The 19,408-nt window shown below is 40.2% G+C and overlaps 1 protein-coding gene across 1 annotated transcript; it reads left to right on the top strand.

Moving 5' to 3' along the window:
• The first annotated feature begins 13,398 nt into the window (after positions 1 to 13,398).
• Positions 13,399 to 19,051, top strand: LOC130453503 (beta-microseminoprotein J1-like). The gene is made up of 4 exons (XM_007478061.3): positions 13,399 to 13,458; positions 15,776 to 15,881; positions 16,864 to 16,969; positions 18,387 to 19,051. The coding sequence occupies exons 1-4, from the start codon at positions 13,456 to 13,458 to the stop codon at positions 18,514 to 18,516; spliced, it is 345 nt and encodes a 114-aa protein (XP_007478123.1). The 5' UTR covers positions 13,399 to 13,455; the 3' UTR covers positions 18,517 to 19,051.
• The last annotated feature ends 357 nt before the right edge of the window (positions 19,052 to 19,408 follow it).

The following is a 19,408-nucleotide window of genomic DNA, read 5'->3' as shown; positions in this document are numbered from 1 at the left end:
CACTATCTGTCTCTGTGTGTCTTATTTTTTTTATATGTTGTCATATTCTATCTTAGCTTTTTCACATCTCTTTCCAGTCCACAGTAGAACCCACACAGGTCTTGGGGAGGTTGGAACTTTTAACCCAGGCTCTACCATATGGATCATCCCAACTGACATGGGATGGGAGGATCCAAATTTACAAACTGATCCCCTCTGTCCTGCAAACATATCCATAGGAGGATGGACATATCAGATAGGTCTCCTTAAACAATCACTATTTGTTATGCTTCCTATATAAACTTCAGTTCCTTGGTACTCAGATCCAAATGCTTATGCTCTCCAATTAAATATGGATGATATCAAAAGAGTAAAATATTTATAGGATGGCTCATTGTAGGAGTTATCACTCTAGTGATCCTTATTGCCACTTCAGTCACATCTACAGTGGCACCCACCAATACTATATACACTGCCACTTATGTTAACAAAATGTCAGAAAATTTTCCTCATCCTTTAGGAACACAATAAATTGTAGATTCAAAATTACATGACAACTTGATGCCTTAGAAGGTGCAGTTTTCTACTTAGGAGAACAGATAGGAGGTATAAAGATGAAAAATCACTTTCAATGCCATGGAGGATATAAATCAATTTGTGTCACCCCACTCCCCTTTAATTCCTTCAAGTACAAGTGGAATAGCATTGTACAACATTTGTTAGGAGTATGGCACCACAAAAACATTGGTCTAGACCTGCATACCCTCCATCAAGAAGTATTGGCTACATCCCAAACACAACTCACCCTCACCTCACCAGAGGATGGTGTACACAGTTCACAAGTACTTCAAAAGAATTAGCCCCACACCCAGAAGTTATATTTTCCTTAACAGGAATTGGAGTATTCATTGTTATTCTCTCTCTTTCATTTGTGAGAAGGGAATTTCTCTCCCTTTGTTTTGATGAACTCAATCAGGGACTTGGAGATCCTTTACCACTGAGATGTTCAGGGATAGAGAGACCCTCAGAGAAAGGAAGTTGAAACTAACAAGACAGGAAACTGCTCCCACAAGCACTGTCCCCCTGGGTGGTGCCAGGCAAATTAAGGAACTATTACTGGTTCCTGAGATGTGATGTGGGAGAGCTAGTGGGTGGAGAAAACTACTTATAAAGGTGAGAACAAGGTTCTGGTGAGACACTGTCCTGTTCTTCTGGCTGGAGATTGGAACCTGAGGGAACCCTGGTTGATGGTGTGCTTTAATCCATCAAACAGCATATGGGGTAGTAAGCTAGTCAACTCTTTACCTATTTCCTACATTTGTACAAATTAAATTTATTTCTCTAATAATAAAAACATTATATTTTATGAGGTTTATTAAGGATCATTAGAAATCAAGGAATAAAGAGGATACAAAAAAAACAACAACACGTGCCAATGGCTAGTTAGCCATTTTCAAAATTTCCCCACCTTACTACCATCACTGCTGATGCTACATCATGCAAGAAGAGAGAGAGCACCTGTGAGAGGTGTTACTGCCAGTTAAATACCAATCGTGATCTCACCAATGTGGAGACAGAGGAGAGATTATAGGGAATTCTGGGAAATACCAAGAACTTCTGGGGAATGAAGTCTAGTGTTCAAAATCTCCATTTATACATTCCTCCCCTGGGACTTGCAGAAGATTAGTCTCTCCAGTGGGTCTTGTAAACATACCAGCTATGAAATTACAATAATTTGAGAATAAGAAGAAAAGAGAACAAAACCAATAATTGCTAGGCACATCACAAAAAGCCAGTTAGGGGGAAGTTCCCTTTGGTATAAGACTACACATACAAAACAAATGCATTAAACACCACACAGTTCAAATCACTACATCCCAAAGTTCACTCTGGATCTTCTGGTGCAGCTTGTGATCTGTGGAGGCATCTTCATGGTGCCTTCTCCAAACAGTTCACTTTCTGGATTCAGAGAGGTAGCATGCTTCTTCACCTAAAATTACTCTCAAAAGGAATTTAAATTTGTAATTTAAAATAATAATAATTATACATTTACCCCCTGAAGAAGGTGTTGAAAAACCCAGGGATCACTTAGGAATGCATAGCTGAGTTATGAGGTATATGAATCAAATGGCAAGATAAATAAAAAATATAAATAAAAAATAACTTCTGGATGAAATATATACTATCAAAGTCTTCTGTGTAAAAATTCTAAGTAAAGGAAAAACAAATCTATAACAGGTTCTTGAATCAGGGCCCAGTTAAAGTGATTTAAGCAATTATGCATTTACCCAGTGTAAGGATAATTTTAGTGTTTTGACTTAAATCTAAATGATTGGTTGCCAAGGAAAATTCCCAAATAATAAAATACCCAAGTCATATGAGAATTAGGGAGATTTTAATTAATATAGAGAGAAGGAATTAGGGAAAGGGCAGAGAGAGAGAGAGAGAGAGAGAGAGAGAGAGAGAGAGAGAGAGAGAGAGAGAGAGAGAGAGGAGAGAGAGAGAGAGAGAGAGGGAGGGAGAGAGAGAGAGAGAGGGAGGGAGAGAGAGAGAGGGAGAGAGAGAGAGAGAGAGAGAGAGAGAGGGAGGAGAGAGAGAGAGAGAGAGAGAGAGGGAGAGAGAGAGAGAGATGGAGGGAGAGAGAGAGAGAGAGGGAGGGAGAGAGAGAGAGAGAGGGAGGGAGAGAGAGAGAGAGAGAGAGAGAGAGAGAGAGAGAGAGAGAGAGAGAGAGAGAGAGAGAGAGAGAGAGAGAGAGAGAGAGAGAGAGAACTAATTTAAACTGCTCTGGCTCAGGTTGAGCCAGGCAGTAGTTAAATGCCTTGGCCAAAGTGACTTCCCTGAGCCTAAGGGTAAGGGAACCGAATTTTTTGAACTGACTTTTTACCCTTCCTTTTAAAAGAAATTTTCTCTTATGTCATCTCTCCTAAATTTAAACATCTACCAATCACAGTAGATGCTTTTTTCCAGGACTGCCCATTCTTAGTTCTCACCACTCTTTAGTTCTCACCTTCTCTGGTTAGATTATATCTTCTGAGTACTTCACACTTCTTTGTTAAGCTTGCCTTTTGTGAGTTACTTGACGTTTTTGTGATTAATTTAGCCTTTACAAGTGCTTAACACTTTTTTGAATTAGGTCTAAAATAGACTTAGTTTAAGGTTCTAGCTTCACTATAAGGAATGAGTTAAGTACCTTCATTGCTCAATCAGGAGTTTACAACTTTATCTTCCCCTAAAGTGTGTCTAAGTATGGGTGGAGTAATGTAAAGTTCCCAAGACATTCCTAATTCTTGTTATACCAAGTATCTCCATTGTTACAATAAGGAAATAGCTAAATCAAATCTTCTAAAGTAAAGTCTGAGTAGTTTGTAAGATTCACACCAGTAAGTATCCAGGACTACATAAAGTTGTCACATCATGAAACACAGAATAGGGACTAGATCTTTTTTTTTGTAAACCAGCTTACATTGCCATGATAGGTGGAGAATGTCAGTTAACAAAATATATACAAGCTTTGCAGACAAGAATAGCAGAATTGCATGAAATGGGCTTGAAACAACAAACAGTACCCCTGGATTACAATTTGCACAACATCAAACCAGGAGATATAGTATACTTAAAAAATTTCAATAGAAAATTGGCTACAGACATAAAATGGACTGGACAACATTAAGTATTGCTTACTACCCCAACAGCTATAAAAGTTGCAGGAATACACTCATGGTTTCACTGTTCCCACGCGAAACCAGAAAAAGTTCAACATCACTGTAACAGACATCAAAGATAATTAGACAACAGATAGTGCCGAGAAATGGAAACAAAAACTGATTAACATAAAAAGTACACCACAAAGAAATAATAGTGAAACATAATGTTCAAGATAATTTCCCAGCCCAGAGGAAAAGCAACCCAGAGGAAAAGCAACCCAGAGGAAAAGAATCCCAGAGGAAAAGATTTTAAACCAGCCCAGAGGAAAAGCATCAAGAAAAGATGCTAAAGACAAGAAACAAAGAGGAAAAGCTGAAATGGACAGCTAAGACTTTGAACTTTGTAAATTTGTTTATATAAGAAGAGGACAGATTGAAAATGAGACTTATGTGTAAGACTGAGTGTGTTGAAATAATAAAACAAAAGTAATTTCACATATTAGGGAAATAGCATGTATCACTACATAACTTGGAAGAAAGAAGAGATCCATCAGTCAACATGAGAAGTGGAAATCTGAAGAAACTTGATAAGTATTAATTCAACACAACACTATTAGATACAAAACACAAAATCACTAATATATTGAGAGACCTTGTTTATATAAACAAGTGTCTGAAATTGTATTTATGCAAAATGTAAATATGTATAGTTAGTTCCATAAGGTCTTAGGCAAATAGAAGGATCAATAGATATTTCTATTTGACTGACATCATGATGTGGAACAATGTATATTGTTGTATTATATGTAAATAATTTCATAAATAATGTATTAGTTTTAGTTAACTTATAGTAAGTAGTATTAGCCCTAAGATTCAAATTTTTTTGTAATAGTTTTATTTAAACATGTATTGTACTGAATTTATTGTAAAACCCCAAAAATACCCTTGCCCAAACTTTCCTGCTAAGAATTCCTTAGAGTAGATTTAGTAAATTGGTAACTATAATATAAATATGTGACCTTGGGAAGGTAACAACAAAAAAGGGGATGATTGTGGAAAGGAAACAAGACTGACAGTTTGTGGGGGAAGGGGCCAACTGGGAGTGGCAGTTGGGTCTTGTGACTAGCACTTCCTTCCTGCTGGGAGTGGCAGTTGGGTCTTGTGACTAGAACTTCCTTCCTGCTGGGTTGGGACTTGCTTCCTGGTGGTGGAGGAGGTAGGAGCTCATTCAGCCCAGTCTGGAGTGGCATGCTATTCTTGGTTCAGACGGAAGACACAGGCTTCAGAAGGTTAGACCTGTTCTTGTTTGCTTTCTATCTACTGCTAAGATTCTGAATTATACAAAACTGGGCTAATATAGAGTAGACGGGAGTGGGACAAACCCTCCGCCAGCCTCTGGGGCCTGGCCTCAGGTCTGAAGCTGAGAAAAAACTCCAATTCCAACTGGTTATTAAACTTTATATTATTTGAATCCACAGTCAGATAAGTGGACTATCTTTTCTGGTCATAAAGGGAGCTGAACTTCAGTTCAGTCATTCTACAAGAAACAGTCCTTATTGGACCCCTGCTGTTTCCTCTCAGCAGGGGTCATCTCCCTCCTTTGCTTCACCAAGCAGTGTTCCCTCTCCCCTTAACTCCTCCTTACCCCCATACAAACCTCAAGTTATCCCCTGTTTTCCAATCTTCCATTTCCTTTCCCAATAAATATTACAGCCAGTTAGGGGCCAAATTTGAGATACTCACTAGAATGTGGGACAAGGAAGACCTGACTTTAACACATGTTAAACAGATGCAAACTCAAACCCCAAACAAGTTCAAGTCCTCTTGTCTTGACTCAAATTTTTTCTGGTTGTTCTTTTTGACCTTGTGCTCTATTGGCACTATGCAGTTTAACTTTGTGCTTCTTTGGCACTGTGCAATGGCTTTTTTTGTATACTCTTGTCCTGGAATCAGACAGAATCATTAAGCAAAGTCCCATAATTTTTTAAAATAATCAATGGCATCATTTTTATAGCCTAAAGCTTTTTGGGTATGCATTGACATTAGGGAAAATGTATTTTAAACTTATATTACTTCAAAATCAAAAAGAGTTAAAGGAAAATCTTCTCAATACTGGTGACATACGCTTCAAATACAAAAAGGAGAGAAAAAAATAAAAAAACTGAAATATTATATTGCACATGTAAGCAAAAACTATAATAAAAGAGTTTTAAAAATAAAAAAAATATAGCTTATAATCATTGACACACTGTGTCAGCTAAGGAAATATAGAATGCAAAAGTTTCCACCAACAATGAGATCCATTTCCACTTCAAACCTGGCCACGATCCATTGTGAGTGCAAAGCAAATGATTTACACAAAGTAATAGGTTTTTATAAAGAACAATAGTATAGCACATAATGCACATTCAAAAAGTATCAAAATCTCCAAATTTATAATATCCCTTTCAATGACAATAGCAAACAAACCCACTACCATATTTTTACATGAATCTGCTGTATGACATTTAAAGAAAATGGATACTTGTCCCAAGTTTTTCAGGTGTAGCAATGTTTCTATCTTGGTTAAGATATTTTTAAAAAATTTCCATTACTGCCACCATTACAAAAATGAGGTAGAGGAGTCTAGAAAACACCAAACCTCTGTACTGTTGATGTTGGGTCTATAAATGTCACCAAGAATCTAGAGATCATTCTGGTGGAAGGGTAGAGTAAGATGAGGAGTTATAAATGGGAAATGCTCCCTTTTTGGGAGCCATCCAGGGGTACCATTCCCTGGGATCAACTTCCCAGCTCCTTTGGTATGAGACTGTGATGTCCCATTCATTCACATTTTTATAAATTCAGGGGGTGGGAATTATAATTGTACTGCACTTCAGCTACTAAAATGGACCATATGTCCTGTTAGAGGCAAGCAAAATGATCAGAGTTGTTGAAAAAAATTTAAAAATCATGTCTAAAGACCCCGTAAAATCAATTTGAGATATTTAGTTCATTAAATTTTCCAAAGGTTGTTATACAATTGTAACCAGCTTTTGATGAAGTTCATCCATCCTCTATGTGATGCTTTACAAAGCCAAAATAGAAAAAAAGGCTTTTTTATATGGGCTTATTCAATAATATTTGTTCAGTAGGGGAAAAGCAACAGAATATAACAGTAGTTAAAACTCAGTACATTAAAATGATTCAGTGAAATGGAATAGTATTGAATACATTAATATATGAACTTAAAACTACAAAATTAAATCTTAAACAAAACAATCAGCAAAAAACAAAAGCATACAGAGGCTTTTATAAAGCATTGGAGTCTGAAAAGTCTTAAAAATTTCACCTCCAGTCTCTTTAAAGTTCATTTTTTTATCTGTTGAGATTCCTTTTGTCAGTACTGTGGAATCTCTCATAGCGAGGGAGAACATGGGTTTTAGGAATCCCAAACTGTGCAGGCCCAAATGGCAAAGAAGTACAGGGAGATGAATTTCTCCCCTGAATCTCAGGCGAGATAAGTAAAAGGATCAGTGCACTCATGAAAAAACATCCTAAAGCTGGAAGCTGTTTGAAATAGGCAATGCACTACTCTCTCATAGAGTACACCATGGTTGTAATCAACTTCCTGTTTTGAAAAGTCTCTTCCTTCTTGTCCCCCCCCCCCCACCAAACCCCCTGCCATGGGGAGGCTAATTGTTGCCTAAGGAAAGAACACCCCAGTTTTTATGAGTTGGTTTGTGATTCTGAAGACCAAAGGGCAGATACCAGCAGCCTGGGGCCTGGGTCTGGGTCTGGGGTTGGATGAGCAATCTGGGCAAGAAGGTCAGGAGTGGATGGCTGGAGGCAGGAGCGGGCAGCAGGAACAGGAGCAAGAGTAGAAGTAAGGCTCTGGGATTTAGCAGCAGGAGTGAGCTGAATCAGGAGAAACTTCTTTGCAAGGGAGGGTGGGCAAAAATCCTTGGTAGGATAAATGTGGCTTAAAAATATTCTCTAGTCTATCTTAAAAAAAATGAGAGGGGGCAGCTGGGTGACTAAGTGGATTGAGAGTCAGGCCTAGAGATGGGAGGTCCTAGGTTCAAATCTGGCCTCAGACACTTCCCAGCACTGTGACCCTGGGCAAGTCACTTAACCCCCATTGCCTAGCCCTTACCACTCTTCTTACTTGGAGCCAATACACAGTATTGACTCTAAGACAGAAGATAAGGGTTTTTTTTTAAAGAGTAATTCTTGTCCCTTCTGGTTGTCAAAAACTGTAAAAATTAAATTTATATCTCTAATAATAAAATATTAAATTTTATGAGGTTTATTAAGGATCATTAGAAATCAAGGAATAAAGAGGATACAAAATAAAAAATACCACATGCCCATGGCTGGTTAGCCATTTTCAAATTTTCCCCACCTTACCACCATCACTGCTGATGCTACATCATTCAAGAAGAGAGAGAGCACCTGTGGGAGGTGTTACTGCCAGTTAAATACTAATCATGATCTCACTAACATGGAGACAGAGGAGAGATTATAGGGAATTCTGGGAAATACCAAGGACTTCTGGGGAATGAAGTCTAGCATTCAAAATCTCCATTTATACATATTTCTATCTCTTTACTATCACTACTTTGATGTAATAAAGCTACTAAAAGTCTCATAATTTAATTTTAATTACTTTTAGTTAGTATTTTTAGTTGGCATCAAGTACATCCATCTCAGAAAGCAAAAACTTATATCAAGCATGTTCTTATGCCATCTTTGTCTGATTTAAGCAAAAAAGGAACAGCTGTGGGAATAGCAAAAGGGGATTGAGGCTTCCATTCAGCAAGACTGTGGAATGTCTAATACACCTCAGATTACAAGGCATCTGTGTAGCCATAGTTTAGAAATTTCCAAACATATATAGCCTGTTCCCGAGCATGAGAAAAACAAACTGTTTCCCTCCCCAAATGCTGTAAGTTCTCCCAAGAAATCATTGGTGCAGGAATTCTATGAGACACTTAGCTAGATAGTTACACATTGACATATTGAATTATCAACTATAGAAAACTTTGTTTAGAACCACTGAGGTAATCTACATCCATTGTCTCTATCTTGTAAATAATTACTAACCATTGTCTCTGCAAAAGGCTTACCTGATCATTTAGCCTATGTCATTTTCTTTATAAAGTATGTCCACAAATCATTAAACTTTTAGCAAGATGACTTTGTGTCTATCTGGCCATCTGTCTTTGACCCTCCTGGTTCCCAGAACCATTTCTCTCACTCTAGTTTGTGACCCACAAGTAATTTGTTGAACTGGACTTCTCATTTCACAATAGAATAAACTGCTGTCTTATACTTTGGCTTCTTAGCTTCAGGTTTGAGAATTTATTATAGTGGTGGGGTCCACTGTTCAAGATCCAGTCCCACACAAGAGGAAGAGAAACAACAACAACAATAACAACAGAAAAAGGCACAGAGAAAAGTCATCAAATTCATGATTTCCATATCATAAATAAAAATTGATGTTGAAGGCTTTATATGCAATTCATACATATTAATTAGTAAATATAGAGAAAGTTAGAAATAAGATTTCTAGCCTTTCAAACTTAAAACAGAATTGGACATTGGATTCTAGCCTAGGTGAGGTCCCCTCAGTGCCACCACTTGTGAGAGATTGTAAGCCACATAAAAGAGAGAGAGAGAGAGAGACAGACAGACAGACAGACAGACAGACAGACAGACAGTGTGTCATCATGGAGAAAGGAGAGGAGCAAGGAAAGGAAATGAGTTTCCTACACTGGCTTTTCAAATCTAAACCCCTCCCCCTGGATCCTTCCTTTGGCAAAGAGCTTCCATATGTTAGACTTGTTTCAATTGGCTTTCAGACATGTGACTGACTGCCATGGTGAGTCCTTTTGGGATTGGACTGGGTTAGGGTCCCTTAGATACTTAATTCACACAATTCCTAGTCACCATGACCCTGTGCTTGAGAAAGTGGGTCTTAGCCAGACCAGCTGGTGAATGATGAGAATTTGTCCAGAAACTGTGAATTTCAAAACTACTCCACCCTAATCAGACCATTCTTTAGAAGATTTGATTTAGCTATTTCCTGATCCTGAAACTGAGCACAGTTTCTAGCACCCAGTAGGTGCTTCCTAAATGCCAATAGACAATAACAATAGAGATACTTGGAATAACAGAATCAGGTCTTGGAAACTACATTCTCCACTCTACTCAGTGTAACAAGATTAGGAAGCGCTGCAGCAAAACTCAAAATTTAATTATCTGAGAAAATGACTTGATGGGCACCCACTGCCTGAGCCCCTGAGGTGTATCTGTGGGCAGTGAGATAGCCACACTTCCAGTCCTGGGAGTAATAATATGACTGAATGGAGATCTTCTGAGTGTGAACATTCCTTCTGAATATTCCTCACACATGATCTCACAAAGACAATCCAAACAGGCCCATAACATGATTGACTGTGAACTTAGCAGAAAACCAGGAAATGAAATTTGAGATCATTGTCCAGTCTGATCTCCTGGATCTGGGCCCAGGTTCCTACAGCTGGCAACAGATGATGTGGGGCCTGAAATGCTGAGCCTGGCCTTGAAAGCCCTCCACAGCTGGCCCATGCCTGTGCTCCTGCCCTCCACAGCCTCTAGAATCCAGCCTCCTGGCCTCCTGGCCCTTCTCTCTGGCCCCTCTCTATTCCAACTCTCTATCTCTGAGCTGGCTGCCTCTCACGCCTGCAGGGCTTCCTTCAAGGCTCACTTCCAATCCCATCTTCTGCAGCAAGCCTTTCCCAGTTCTCAGGCTGTTAGTATCCCTCTCTGAGGGAGATCTCCAACTTATCCTGCACTATCTGTCTTGTTTGTGTAGAGTTGCTTGATGATTTCTCCCTCATTGGATTGGGAGATGCCTTGAGGGACAGAAATCTGTCTTTGTTTTGCTTTGTATTCTCAGCACTCACTTAGCACAGTTTCTAGCACCCAGGAGGTGCTTCCTAAATGCCAATAGACTGACCTGACACCAAACAGCATAATTCCCCTCTGTGCATATGATGTTTTTGATTTCTGGTGTTTGCTCCAATCAGGAGAAGAGCTGAGGCAAGTGAACAGAATGATGAAGAAGGCAGAGCAAGTTTGATGTGAGAACCTGAAAAAGGCCATGAACCCTCTCTGAGACATGAATGTATGCCCAGAGTGGAGTCCAGCAGCCAACTCCTGACCAGGGGGAGGTCTGGATCAGCCTCCACCTCTCTTTGCAGGAGAGCCACTGAGACCATCAGACCTATTTTCTCTTATATTATTTGGAGTCTGTGCCCATTTCACTCAATCACACCACTTAGACCAGGCAGACCTTCCAAAGGAACTCTGCCCCCTTGGAGACTCAAAAGAGCAGGGCCATTCCCTCCTGAATCTAAGAAATATGGAGACTCCTAAGACAAGGGGAAAGTGATCTGGGCACTAGACACCAAGGTGCAAAATTCTGCAATAGAGAGCTTTCAGTACCAGCTTTCCTATTGTATTTCAGTCAGCAAGGTGACCCAGGGGAGTTTTTAGAGACAGGAAGACTTGAGTTCAAATTCTGCCTCAGTATGTTACTAGTTGTGCTGCTTTCGGTAAGTCATCTAAAATTTGTGACCCCTGACCTTAGTTTTCCAATTTGTGAAGTTGGGACAACAAAAGGACTTGTCTCAGGGTTTTTATAAGGATCACATTAAATGTCCCGTGGAAAGCTCTGTAAGTCTTAAACTGCTCCATCAATGTTTACTTTCTACATGGTGCTGCAAAAACTCACTGATGGTCAGAAAAGGAGCCAAGTTTCTTTTTTTAAAATTTTATTTAATTAGTCAATTTAGAACATTTTCTCCTAGTTACAAGAATCATGTTCCTTCCCTTCTCTCCCCCCACCCCCTCCCAGAGCTGACAAGCAATTCCACTGGTGTTTACTAGCGAAGGAGTCATGTTTCTGATCAGCTGCAGTGAGGGACAGTCTAGGTTGCCTTTGTCATAGGAAAGAGTCAAGCAGGATCAGCACTATCTCTGTAGTAATATTTCTGTTTGGAAGAGGATTGAAAAAGGGGAGGCAGGGACAAGCTCCCCCCAGAGATATCCCAGGTAAAGTCTTTATTAGTCATAAAATGCTTATTAAATATGAGCTATTAAATTCCTGTGAAGGACACGGTCCTACAAAAATGCTTTGATGGTTGGCCAAGGAGTCAAGTTTCTGATCAGCAGCGGAGAGAGATGTTGCAGGCTGTCTTTGGCACAGCAAAGGAGGGGCTGCATCTCTGTAGGGTAATTTCTATGAGGAGGAGGAAGGAAAAAAGAGGGACAGAGACAGGAAGACCACCCAGAGGGCCCTCGAAGCTCTCTGATGCCTGTGGTTGCTGGAAGATTTCACCTCTATTTCTAAAGGCTTCCTGAAGGTGTGGCATATTTCTTGTAGAGATTTTAAGCAGAAATAATGGAACTTTTCTAGTCAAACAGGGTACAGAGAAGACGAGCTCTAAGGTCCAACAAGGGCCTGGGTGGCACTGATGCTGACTCTGCTTCCATCCCTAATCTTAACCTGTCTTTCCATCCTCCCTCCCCTTAGGTGACCAGTTCCCAGCTTGCTGCTCAAGAAACCCATCAGTGTGACACAAACCAAGCTGCCTTTTCTTGAGAGAAAGACTTCCTGTCTTGCCCCATTCCCAATGAACCTCGCTCCTGCCCAATTGTGTTCCTGGGAAGAGGCAAGGTAGGGAAGGGAATAAGTATTTATATAGCAATTACTATGGAATATATCCTTTCCTAAAAACTTGTTAAAAACATCTGATTCGATGCTCACAAAAACCCTCTGAGGTAGGTGTGGTTATTAACCCCATTTTATAGTTGGGGAAACTGAGGCAAATGAGGTTAATGGACTTGTTTCAGGTCACATAACATTTGTCAGAGATCAAATTTGAATTCAGATCTTCTTGATTCAACCCTTCAAACTCAGAACCACCTATTGCCTCAGAAGCATTGACTCCCTAAACTGGTTCTCCCCTGGTGGTGCTCATATTCTAAGAGAAAGAGTATTGGGGACACACAAAATAGTTATATGCATAGTCAAGGATACATACCAAAGGATACATTACTAAAAGCATCTAGACATTCTCAGAGTGGAGAAAATCAAGACGAGCTCCTGGCAGGATCACTGGTGTATCTTGAAAGGAAGGAGGGGTTTCCAGAACATAAGGACAGGAAGAAAGGCATTTCAAGAATAGATACAGAGGACAGGAGCCTCATGCAGTGGCTTGGAGATAGCAAATGGGAAAAGGGTTCTAGGGAAACTTTTCTCTTCAGAATGAATTCTTGATTATTAGAGAGAAGAAGTATGGAATGTTTGGAGAGAAGCTGCCAAGTTGTTAGGGCCATACCATGGAAGATGATCATGTTCTCACAAAATATCCCTTCAAAGCTTTGTCAGAGCCAGAATCCTGCATCATGTGAGACCATCATTTTGATCCAATGTGGCAATACTGGCATTTAGATAGTTTTCTAGGAATAGAGAATTTAATATTAAATTACATTAAATATTTTAATTTAAGAAATTTAATTAAATACAATTAATGATAAATTTATTAAATCAAATTTAATATTAAAATATAGGCTAATTTTAGTGAGGTTGGAGAGCCAGTTCATAATACATGGAATAATTCATAATTTCCCATTATTTCCATTTGGCCGTCTGTGCTTTGTTTATATGATAGTATTTGTCATTTTTTTGGATGTATTATATTTCCTCTTTGTTATTGCGAAATGATTGCAATCACCCTCTATATAATCTTGACGGCTCCCTGAATCCAACAGCCCTGTGGAAGAGAGAGGCTGCTAAGACACCATGGTAAGTGACGGGTTCATGTTGGAAAGGGAAGAGAAGGAACACTGCTGGTTTTTTGGGAAGTGGGCATTTGGGTTTCTGCTGAAAGCTGCCAGTACTCCCTGGGGCTGCTTGGTGATTTTCCTCCTGGGCTCCCTGAAGAGAGGCAGCATGATATAGTGGATGGGCAGCTGACCTGGGAGTCAGGAAGTCCAGGGTTCTAGTACTGGTTCTCAGATGTATCATTTCTCAATCTCCTGTTTAACTATCTCAGGCTAAAAGCAGTCAAGTAGTTCATCTGCCTTGGTAGAGACAATTGTCCCCCGGAACCTCCTACTATCCATTGAATCTTAGATATATTATAGTTTTTTAAACTCAATTGTAAACTGTCCCTTGGCACAATTACTACCAGGGTGGGCCATACCTAAAGTCCCATACATAATGCCCTTCTCCCAGACCCCCAGCCCAGCAAGAATCTACCCACTCCCCCAATATGCCTGGACCCATTGTCAGGCAGTTCTTACTCTGTGTCAGTATCACCTTCCCTGTCGATTTCCCTCCTTCTTGCCCAAACCTTTTTTCACTCCAGAGAAATTTGTTCCAAGTACAAGAATTCATAGTCCTGATCTGACTTAAATTGTGACATGAATGGAATGAGAGCCTTTATGAAGTGACAAATACAAGGGAAGCAGGAAAATCTGGAGAAATCTGAATGATCTGAAGCAGAGTAACGAAGGCAGGAAAATAATGTTGATAAGTAGTAGAGAAATGACAGAAAAGAAGAAAATTCTTAAAAGTCTTCTAAACAAAGATGAAATACATTCATTAATATTGTTTCCAAAGTATTGAAGTCAAAATGTATGAACAATTATTGTTTTTAAAAGAGCCTCAACTTTGTATCTCAGAATTCATACTCTCAGTATTGGTTCCAAGTGAGAAGAGCAGTAGGCAATTGAAGTTAAGTGAGTTGCCTCAAGTGCCTCAGCTAGGATGTGTCTGTGGGCAGATTTGAACTCAGAACCTCCCTTCTCCAGGTCTGGCTCTCTATCTACTGTGCATATAGCAGACCCCAAATGTGTTTATTCTGAGTAATAACAACTGTCCTGTGATCATATTCAATAGGCTATATGCAGTAATAATAGGTAGCCTTTATATGATATTTACTATGTGCCATGAAAAATTATTATCTCATTTGATTCTTATAAACCACACTGGGAGGTGGGTGCTATTAGTATCTCCATTTTCCAGTGTAGGAAACTGAAGCAAACAGAGACAAAAGTGCCCTGGTTAGGGCTACACAGCATTCTTTTTCTCCTGTCAGAGAAGTGAGTGACTCTGGAGGCAAGAGATAATATACTCAGAGGGGCATTGGCTATTTGGAGGCAGATGCCACTAGTTGGTGAATATCAACAAGTCAAGTGTTGTCAGGGTCTTGTCAAGGCCTGAGAATGCTAGAATTACTGACCTAGAAGTTCCTCTCTGACTCTAAATTGATGGGGCTGGGACCAGTGAAACATGGGTTTAACTGGATCGGTTGACTTTGCTGTGCTATTTTATGTCTTGCTATTATTATTGTAGTTAACAGCTCAGAGAATTTTTTGAATATTCTCTCATTTGATGCACACAACAACCCTGGGAAGCTATCATTGTGCCCATTGGACAGATGAGAAAAGTGAGGCAGGGTTTCTAAGTGACTTGTCAGGGGAAGCACAACTAATTGTCTGAGACCATATTTGATGACTTTACCTACAGTGACCTAAAGAGTGAGCTTCCTTGTAGACTTTTCAGTCAAAAACAAGAAGAAAAAGAAAAGACAAAACCAGCACCCAGAACTTAAGGGCTTCTTCAGACAGATGACAGAAGTGGATCTCACTCTTTTCATCCATGGAGCTTACTGAGCCACTCCTTGTGGTTCTAGAGCTCGGGGAGCAGGAGTGCACATCACCTTGGGCTTTGGAAGACAGGACTGAGAAGCATGGCAGTGATTATAGTGGCTCTTCTCTCTTCAATCCAGCTGCCCCATCCCTGGGACTTGTGCCCACCACGTACTGGTGAACAGGGCAGGGGAAGAACTGGTTCTAGAGGCTCTAGTGTGTGGTACCACTAGTTTCCTTTTGCAGATAAATGTCTGCTGGGCCTCAGGGTTCTTATTCCCACTGCTTATTCTATGTGTAGCTGAGACTGAGTCATAAAGGAAGGGTTCATTGTTGGGAAGACGACAGTGAGTATATTGGGTGGTAAATGTTGAAAAAAAAAGAGAAGATGGTTATAATTGTTTAAAAAGAAGCCCAGTTATTCTTCCCCCTGACTAGCCTTTCATCTTCCCTTTTAAAAATACTAGAATTCTATACTTGGTGTTCTCCTCACCTGGACTATCGTTATGACATCTTGTGATGCTCAGTGCTACCTTACTCAGTTGGAGATCACTCTAGGGAGTCAACCAGAAGGTAAGTCTTTGACCACTCTTTCCTATTTCTAGGGATAGGAGGATTTGTTCATTATGAAAAAAAGTGACTAGGACAGGCTTGAATAGTGCATCTGTGTCCATTGGACCCATCCATGGGATGGAAATAGTAGGCAAAGGGTGGGAAAAGTGGATTTAATTTATAGATGTGCCTGAGATGGAGAAAAGAGGCAAGTGTTGAAGCACACATAAAAGGTCTTTCCTCCCCAATCTCCTTCTATCCTAAAATGTCAAGATATGACCTCTATGTATGATACATTTCTGGGCCAATCAAGAGACCTCTCTGTGGCTCAGGCACTTACCTAGTCACTCAATTCAACAAGCATCTATTAAACAACTCCTGGGTAAAAAGTTGTAGTGTCAAAGGCAAAATTAATCATGGGAAGGAAATTAAGATGGAAAGAAAGTCAAAACCTCAGAAAAAATCTTTCCTTCATGCAGTTTATGTCTCCCTGTTGATCTACTATCAAGTATCTGCCAAAGAAGATTATTGGATATTTCATATTGTCACTATGAAGGCTTATTAAATGATTGTAGGGCTATTGTTGGCTTGATGGTCTGTGATTTGTTGGGGGGATGTTGCCAAGGGAAACTGTAGAACTTCCTTTGGAAGTCTTTAAAAATGGTCCAGATTGGAGCAGCTAGATGTCTCAGAGGACAGAGTGCTAGATCTAGAGGTGGGAGATCCTGGGTTCAAGTTTGTCCTCAGGCACTTCCTATGTGTGACCCTGGGCAAGCCACTTAATCCCCATTACCTAGCACATACTACTCTTCTATCTTAGAAGGCATACAGAGTATAGATTCCAAGATGGAAGATAAGAGTTTTTTTTTTTTAAATGGCCCTGATTTTCCATTGTTAGGATGCTTTGATGTGCCATTCAAGATAACATTAAGAACTTGGTAACATCTTTTCTAGAAGCATTATTTGTAATTTAACAGAAGATTTGCCATACGTTTTATCTTAGGTTGCAAGGATGCTCATGGTGTATTGAAGCAGTTCAACACTAAATGGAAAACTGATGATTGTCAGTCCTGTGAATGTACTGACCAAGGAACAGAGTGCTGTAGCCTGTGAGTTCAAAGTGAACCCTAAATAGACAGACATGAAATCACAGCATCCCCAAGCTGGAAGGGCCTTCTGGGGCCATGAAGTAGAATTGGTCTGGGAACAAGAAGCCCTCCCCTAATAGGTGGCCATTTGGCCTTTGTTGAAGGTCTTCAGTGAGGGCAGCTCCTCCTCCTTCTGGAGAGCTTTCAGGGTTTGGAAGCTTTCTTCACTTTGTACTTCAAAACAGACATTTCTAAACCCTCATCCAGAGATCTCAGTTCTGCCTGTGGAGGCCAAGCAAGCTGAGCAAGTCTCTTCTCTCTTCCCTGAGCCAAACATTTCCCTTCTCCAGGCTGAGGTTCCTGTATAGTCGTTTTTAGGGCATCTTTTAGTTCCAACCATTTTGAATCTCCTGCAAATGTGCCCCAGATAATCAGTTGCCTTCCTGACATGATACTGCTTGAATGAAATGTGATATTCTGGATGTGATTCCATCAGGGAAAGCTACAATAAGACTTTGACCTCCTTAGTGGAAACAATGCAATAAGGCATTTTTAATTGGGATAGGTGTTGTGAAGACCCAAGTTCCAAAATTCACTCAGATACATGCATATCCCTGTGACAGTGGGATAATCATTTGATGTCTGCCAGTCTCTGTTTCCTCCTCTTAAAAAGGAGTTTAGAGCTGATTACTTCTAAAGTTCCTTCCTTTCTGAATGTAGCATCTACAATACTTTTCTATTTAAATTTCAATTCGTCACCTGATTATCTGTGTGACCCTGGTCAAGTCAGTTGACTGTGCTCAGTTTCAGTTTCTTTACTTGTAAAAAAGAGGAAGGAGAAGGATGAGAAGGAGGGAGAAGAAAGGAGGGAGGAAAAGAAGGAAGAGGAGGAGCAAAAGGAAATATCAGAGAAGCCAGAGAAGAAAAAGAGGAAGAAGAAAGAAGAGAGGTTTAGATTTGTTGACTTCTAAGGTCTCTTCATATTTGAAATCTAAGCTCTAGAATATTTTTCTATTGTAATCTAAAGTCATAAGCTGAGAATCTCTTTGACCCAGATCAGGTCTCTTGAACATTCAGTCTGAGATTTCTTGTGTGTTAAAAAAAAAACAACAACGAGGTTTGGACTTAGGTTCTTTCCTTTTTGTAATCTAGGTTCTATTGTTCTTTTCTATTCAACTCCAAGATCAGAAACTTTTTAGCCATGTGACTGGACAAGTTTGGGGTTTAACTGTCAGATTTAGAGTATTCTAGCACCTAGCAGCAATTGGGTTCTCCATCTATACTTGTTGGGAGGATTGAGATGGCTCAGGATGTGGTTGGGGAGGGCAGGTGGTTCATGATCAGAGGCTGTCTGGAATAAGGAGGAGAGTCTGAATAAATTGTTCATCAGCTCCCAGAAGTCCACCCTAACCTTTGTCCAATTTTCTTTTAATAACAGTGTGAAGAAACCTTTTTTATATGACAAAAATAAATGCCAGGAAGTTTTCCACAAGGAGAATTGTACTTACACTGTTGTAGAGAAAGAAAATCCCCTTAAACCCTGTGAAGTGTTAGGATATATTGGTTAATAATTCCACGTCCTGTTTTTGCTGCCGAAGTCATCACCTCCCAGTGGAACTTGTCATCACTTCAAACAATGATGCTTTCCTTGGAATTCAGAACAACAGGGGGCTGTGAGCCATGTGGGCAGGACCTTGGACTTCCATTCTCCTGAAGGCCTTGTAAGGTCTCAGGCACCCTGATTCCACCACAAAGTGTCTCCTCTCTGACTCCTGAAGTCCTTTAAGCACCCAAGTTGTGGATATTCCTCCTGTAACCTGTTGTCTAATGAATATCTAAAGAAAATATATGTTCCTCTAGCATCAAATGGAATCCTGCTCTTTTCCTTCCTAGCAACCGACATCCAAACTCATTATGGTTGTGGGAGCTTTTCTTTATAGTCTTTCTCTGAGGCAATCCCTAGGATGTACTCTTTGGGGCTCAAAGGCTGAATGAGTTTTTTTTTTTGTATCTACTCACCTCCCAGATCTGTGTTTGATAATCCCTTCACCACAGTTCTGGAAGAATAAAAATTCCAAATAATCAAAGAGGAAATAGGTCTGATGGTCTCAGTGGCTCTCCTGCAAAGAGAGGTGGAGGCTAGGGGGTAGCTGGGTAGCTCAGTGTATTGAGAACCAGGCCTAGAGACGGGAGGTCCCAGGTTCAAATCTGGCCTCAGACACTTCCCAGCTGTGTGACCCTGGGCAAGTCACTTGACCCCCATTGCCTAGCCCTTACCACTCTTCTGCCTTGGAGCCAATGCACAGTATTGACTCCAAGATGGAAGGTAAGGGTTTAAAAAAAAGAAAGAGAGGTAGAGGCTGATCCAGACCTCGCCCTGGTCAGGAGTTGTCAGCTGGACACAGCTCAGGGCATACATTCATGTCTGAGAGTGGGTTCATGGCCTTTTTCAGGTTCTCA

The sequence above is a fragment of the Monodelphis domestica genome, chromosome 1, assembly GCF_027887165.1.
Source record: "Monodelphis domestica isolate mMonDom1 chromosome 1, mMonDom1.pri, whole genome shotgun sequence".
Classification (NCBI taxonomy): domain Eukaryota; kingdom Metazoa; phylum Chordata; class Mammalia; order Didelphimorphia; family Didelphidae; genus Monodelphis; species Monodelphis domestica.
This window is presented reverse-complemented; position numbering and strand designations above follow the sequence as displayed.